We start from the raw sequence: 6,231 nt of genomic DNA, 5'->3' as shown, positions 1-6,231 counted from the left end.
GGAAATTAAATTTTCTACAGAGCTGCTCAGTCTCTGAGCCACAAATATATTTGAAAGAATTTATTTTTTAACTTCTGAGTTAGCAAAGAGTAGATAGTAGTCCTGTGCTTAGAAAATACTTGTACAATCTTTTGTACAAAAAATCCCAAAAAATTGTTGTTTGTGCTTAAAAAAGTGTTTTCTACCTTGGTCCAAAAAATCTAGCCACAGTGGAGATATCTCTGATGTAATATCTGCAAAAGAAGAAAGACAATTTATGACGAAATTGCAGTCGTAAGTCATTAAATTATTTAACAACAGTTATTATTCAGTCCTGCAGCAAACACGGAAAAATATGCTTTTCTCTAAATGGCTGGCTTCTTGTCACTAGATTTCACTTTCTGGATTGGAGATTGTTACAGAAAATCTGTCTGGGACTCAATGCAGACAAATTTCCACCTCAGTTCACACAGAAAAGGGAAAGCAGGCAGCTAGGAAACAGGCAGATCTGGGTTAAGTTCCTCATTGCATACTTCATTTTTGCTTACGTGATTCTTGCGCACACATTCCCAGAGTCCTTTCAGAGAAATCTATAATTATCTTTTCATGATGAAGGATTGGGTGTATATCTATTGGGTGCATTTCTGTTTGTTTAGCTGCTATTATGGTCATACAATCGCCCTTTTCTTTCCAGTTGAAGGAGGAAGGCAGGCACAGCAGGGGATGTGAGAGCTCTCCCATAGCCAGTGAGGACATGGAAGTGCTGTCCACCCATCCACACAGCCAATCGCCCACTCGGCTCCTTTAAAAGCTGCCACAGCCTCTCAATTTTCCTTTGAAGCAAGATCTGCCTCCTCCTTAGTGTATTTATCAGAACAGTTATCTCAACTGCTACGGTGGTGTTTTTTTGGCATTGGAGGACATTTTTCTCTGCCTCCTCTATTTTAATGACTCATTTCAAGTTCTATGCTTGCAGAGAAAGAAAGAAAGAAAGAACCAAAACCAAACAGCCAAAATAAAATAGTGACAAACCAACACGTAGGGAAAATTGCTGTTTTTAATTCTGCAGCCAGTGTTCGTGTTACAGATGTGGAGTGACATACCCTGCTTTGTAGTGACAGTGCTGAGACTAGATTGCTAAAAGTAGAAATTGGGTCACACTCCATCCTTGCAAATCATCAGTCAAGTTAAGATGTTCTAGGCAATTAGATCTGAGCAAACAATGTGAAGGCTATGGCTTTACACGACTGTTGCTGAGGCTTTAACTGGAAAATAGTGGAGCCATTTGCACAAGTAGCTGAGAGCAAGCTGAGCTGCAGGGTGAGCGTGTTTGAACAAGCAAGGTCCCACTGCAGAGCTGATGGCACTGTGAGGCTGGCAAAGTGGAAAATCAACCTTTTGCATCTGGATAAATCTGACACAGTGAGGAGTGACACAGGTATAAAAGCCCCAGCTCAGCGGAGCTGTCCTGTGCTTGTGTGACCCGGCAGAAAGGACGATGAAGGGACTGAAGCCAGAGCAAAACTGCTGACCCGTGTGATTTCCTGCTGTGAGCTGTCTCTGTGGGGGCCCGGCCCGCCGGTGGGACTGTTTAGCAGGAAGAGGTCTGACTTCTTTCCTAGAAGCAAGTTGATTTGGATGAGATAAAACTGAGTGCAAAACTTCACTTTAAAAGCTACCCAAGGTAGCTTTGCCCTTTGTAGCCGCGAGCCTCTATAGGCGATCCATTAATGCTCACACCAGTCATGTCTGCAGAGAGGAGAGAAGCACCTGCAGCAGCATGAAACTGCATGGCGGGAGAGGCGACTCTCATTCCTCAGCTGTGGCATTTTCAGCCCTTGCATGGCTGAAGGCACTAGTTAGGGTGACACTCTGGGCTGTCCGGGGTGCGGCTCTGCAGCCGGGCTCCCCAGCAGCCTCTCAGCGCCGCTGCGGCGCCATGGCTCCGGGCAGACGCCCTCCTGCACGCACACAAACACCCAGCCCGCAGAGCCCCTAATCTACGCGCTCCATGTGTGGGGCAGGCAGGGAGGGAAGGCAGCGCCTTATCTCAGGGAGCGGGAAGCCATGGCGGGCTGCCGCCGCCTCAGGGGCGCCATGCCAGCCCCTCAGCCTGGGCCGCAGCCGCAGCTCCCGCCTGACCTCAGCGCGGCTTTGTGTGGGGAACAAAAGGGGCTGTTGGAAATCAAAGTGGGGAACACACAGTGCTTCGAGAGGGGCCTGTGAGGGGAAACGCAGGACTGCCGCGACTAGCAGCCACTCCCCTGCCCGGCTGCTCGTTCTCCACCCGCTCTCAGAATCATCTTCATTGCCCCCACCCCATCCAGCCGCCATTTCCCCAGCCCGCTGCTCTTCTCCCCCTTCCCCTCCACATTGGTCTCCTGCGGGCCCTGGCCAATGACAGCTCACGGTGCACGTGAACGATTCGCCGTAGCCAATGAGCGCCGCCCTTCCCACGTGGCGAGCTGAGTGACGTTTTCAGCGCGAGCTCCGCGTCTTTGTTGGCGGGTAAAATTTCCCCCACAACACTCCCTGCGGGGGGAGTGTCCTCAGTCGGTGTGGTCACGTGGCACAGCCGCGCCCGAAGAGGGGGTGTCAGGCGCGCATGTATACATCATATAGTCCCTTCTTGACTGTCCCGCCGCGAGGCCGTGGTGTCTTGTCGGCGACCCCTGTGTTTAACTCATAGCAGAAAGGCAGGAGAGAAGTGCAGGAAGAGAGACCACAGGCTTCTAGGTGCGCTGGTGACAGGCAGGTGACGCTTGGCGGAAGGATACATCATCGTCGCAGCCTGTTTGACGACTCTCATATATAAGAGCGGAGCACCGCCTGTGCCACCTCATTGTTTCCTGTCTGTGAGTGGTGAGGTTGTGTCAGTGTCCGTGTTAGTGCGCGCAGCACCTCCCGCGCAGCGCGGATACGAGCAGCCCCCCTCCCCTGGCCGCCATGGCTCTTTAAGGCGGCAGGGCCAGCGGCGGCATCGGCCAGTGCAGCAGGCGCAGCAGCAGCGGCGGCGGCCTCAGCACACCCCCGGCATCTGCAACCATGGCGTGAGTATCATGTGTGAGGGACGGCTGCACCCTCTCTTGCGTGTCGATAGGCGCCCCGTACCCTCTTGAAGTGGGCTTCTGGGTGGGTTTATTACGCGTGTATCTCACGGGGAGTGGGACGAGATGCCTCGGTATACCAATATGATACCTAAAATTAAAATAGATAAACTTAGTTACGGCGAGATGGGTGCATGGTGGAGAGATCCTTGTGGTCCTCAGTATCCCTGGGTGCGGCGGGTTTCAGAAATAGCAGGAAATGCCATTTCGAAGAATTTACGAGGAACATCTGTGTTTCCTAATGTTAGAGAAATCTTGGTTTCGAGAAATCTGGGGTTTTCATAGTTACTATTTTTTTTCCTGGGATTTTCATGGGAGTAAACGAACATTCCCAGGGAGGGTTTTTTCCCTCTCGTGAGGGGAAGTGCTGGGAAAAATGGGGCATTAGGGGTTTTAGGGTTTTAAGTGTAAGGACCACGTGGTATAATCGCAGATAGGCGAGCGGGGATTGTCACTGGTCTGGCGCCAGTGCTAATTCTAAATCCTGTGGTAGTGTAGCGTTGTCTGCCCTGGCCGAAGGGCGCAGAGCGCTGAGTGGTGGAAACGTGGCAGGACACAAAATGGCGGCGGCGCCGTGAAATGGCGGCGGGTGGGCGGGGCCGGCCCCGAGGGAGCGGGGACGCGCGGCGGCACAGAAATAGAAACGTGAGATAAATCCTTGGAGTTCCGCCATATTTCTGAGGTGCCACTGCTAGAAAAGGCTAAAATGTCGGTCAGACCAAATACTGATGGGTGTAAGTTCTGTTTGCAGGTTTTTCACGGCACCGCACAGCAGCATTGCTGTAGTCGACGACAAAACCTTCTACTTGTCTACATCCTTCGGCGTCAAAGCGTTAAAAGCTGACGAAAATGAGCTTCTTGAACAACGAGATGCTGTTGGGGGATTCAATATCCCCCTTCAGCCAGCCGTGTTCGGTGGCTGAGGAAAGTCTGGGACTCCTAGATGACTACCTGGAGGTGGCCGAGCCCCTCGGTTCGCATGGGTTCTCCAGCGACAAGGCTAAGGCAGTCTCCTCCAATTGGCTTGCTGTGGACAGTATAGGCAACACCATAGATAGCAGTCAGGGTAAGGTATTACTTACTTTCATAAAGGGCTTCAATTACATAGTACCACAACATTCCAGTTGGAAACAAATTGCTAGGTTTTCATAAATTTAAAGTCAATCCTTCATGCCTTACCTGGGCTTGGGAAGAGTGTGTGCTGTGCTGCTTACCCCACGCACAATTGCTGGTTATGGTAAAGTGCCACTTGTGTTGCTGTGAAATAACAGCAGATGTCAATGGTACTGTTTCTTGACAGAGGTAGCAATAAGAAAGCGTGGTTGGCATGTTGCAAATTCTGAATTCTTCTGGTCTTTAAATAAGAGGGTTGGAATGTCACAAGAGCTGCTTGCTTTATACCCCTGCAGTTTTCAGCTCAGTGAAAGAGTATCTTTGTTTGGTATTTCTTCTTTGTGCTAATACATGGGAAAGATGCTGAAATTAGAAACTGCTAGATGGTTTTCATAAGGTTGAGCTGCACTGTGTGATGGTTTACTGAAGTGGTAATTTACTTTTTGTGTTGTGCAGAGGATGCCTTCTCTGGCATGGAGTGGATGGTGGAGAAGATGGATCTGAAGGAATTTGATTTTGATGCCCTGTTAGGTATGGAACATCTGGAAGCCACCGTCTCACCAGACGAGCTGATGGCCACGTTGGAAGACACGTGTGATCTATTTAATGCTACCATCCAGGAATTTCACAACAAAGAACTTCCACTGATAAATAATGTAATCACCCATGTCCCTGAATCCCCAGTTGGAGCCGATCCAACAGCCCCACTGACTTCCCTTTGGTCTTTTCCCCTCTGCCCAGGGTCTCTGAGTTCCACTCCAGATCACTCATTTAGCTTAGAACTAGGCAGTGAAGTGGATGTTCTGGAAGGAGAAAGAAAGCGAGAGTTCCCCACTGTTGTGGTGGTGATCACAAAGTCTGAGAAGGAGGAGGAGAACCACTCTGATGACAGTGGAATATGCATGAGCCCAGACTCCTACCTGGGAACCCCCCAACACAGCCCCACCAATTCAGTTGAATCCCCCAATGGCAACCAGTTCCCTGCAGATGCCCCCTGTGGCTCTGTGCGGTCCAAACCATACGATCATCCTGCAGAGAAGGTAGTGTCAGCAAAGGTGAAAGGAGAAAAGAAGATAGACAAGAAACTAAAAAAGATGGAGCAGAATAAGACAGCTGCCACACGTTACCGGCAGAAGAAGAGGGCAGAACAGGAGGCACTGTCTGGGGAGTGCAGAGAGTTGGAGCAGAAGAACCAGGCCCTGAAGGAGAAAGCAGATTCCCTTAGTAAGGAGATTCAGTACTTAAAAGATCTGATAGAAGAGGTCCGCAAGGCCAAGGGCAAAAGAACTAGAGTCCCCGAGTAGGCTAGTCAGCAGTGTTGTGTGCATGTATATAAGCTTCCTGCTAAAGCTGTGTATTGCTGTCTAATAAATAATTTTGTAGTAAATGTGCAATGATTGTGTGTGATGAGTGGTACCTGTAAAACCAGCATAACTCGAACAACACCTGGGAGTAAGTACAAGCACAACGAGCTATGGGGTGTTTGGAGAGTGCAGTGTGTCATTTGTGCTGCGTGTTCGGGTGGTGGGTGCAGTGCAAGTGCAGAGTGCTTTGACCTGGAGTGTGTGCAAAGTGTTGAAAGCAGCAGGAGCCCAGGAACACCCAGGACACTGTCACAAACTGCAGCCCACAAGTTGACCTGTTCCCCTCTGTAATTTACGTGCACCCTAAAGTGAGGGGATCCTACTGGGGTGCCTCAGGGCTTTCAGCAAATTTGTAAGCCTGTTAATTGGGATTGGAGAGCCACAAGGTTGGTGGGAGGTAGGAGGTGCATATTTTCAGGTTTGGATATTTCTCTCAAGAGAGGGAAAGTGTCTGAGGACAAGGTAAAAGTTAGGAACACTGGTTTAAGGAAGCACTTGAAAGTAGACAAATCCAGAGCGAGTACCTAAGAGTGAGAGTTAACTGCACGTGGATTTCTCATGTCGCTGAGTGTCCAAAGTGCCCAAACCATGAGCAGGAGCTGTTGCCTGACCCTGGCAAACTGGTGTGAACTGGGTCTGATGGATGGGGTTACTCTAGTGCTCTTACC

General features: G+C 49.9%; 1 protein-coding gene across 1 annotated transcript; it reads left to right on the top strand.

Moving 5' to 3' along the window:
* The first annotated feature begins 1,028 nt into the window (after positions 1-1,028).
* ATF4 (activating transcription factor 4) lies at positions 1,029-5,593 on the top strand. Its single transcript, XM_079303506.1, has 3 exons — positions 1,029-3,029; positions 3,838-4,152; positions 4,656-5,593. The coding sequence occupies exons 2-3, from the start codon at positions 3,936-3,938 to the stop codon at positions 5,501-5,503; spliced, it is 1,065 nt and encodes a 354-aa protein (XP_079159632.1). The 5' UTR covers positions 1,029-3,029; positions 3,838-3,935; the 3' UTR covers positions 5,504-5,593.
* The last annotated feature ends 638 nt before the right edge of the window (positions 5,594-6,231 follow it).

The sequence above is a fragment of the Erithacus rubecula genome (assembly GCF_903797595.1).
Source record: "Erithacus rubecula genome assembly, chromosome: 4".
NCBI classification, from domain to species: domain Eukaryota; kingdom Metazoa; phylum Chordata; class Aves; order Passeriformes; family Muscicapidae; genus Erithacus; species Erithacus rubecula.
This window is presented reverse-complemented; position numbering and strand designations above follow the sequence as displayed.

Coding starts and splice junctions, on each gene's coding strand:
- ATF4 (XM_079303506.1), top strand. CDS start 3,936: ATGAGCTTCTTGAACAACGAGATGCTGTTGGGGGATTCAATATCCCCC. Junction 4,153..4,655: donor CACCATAGATAGCAGTCAGG/GTAAGGTATTAC, acceptor TGTGTTGTGCAG/AGGATGCCTTCTCTGGCATG.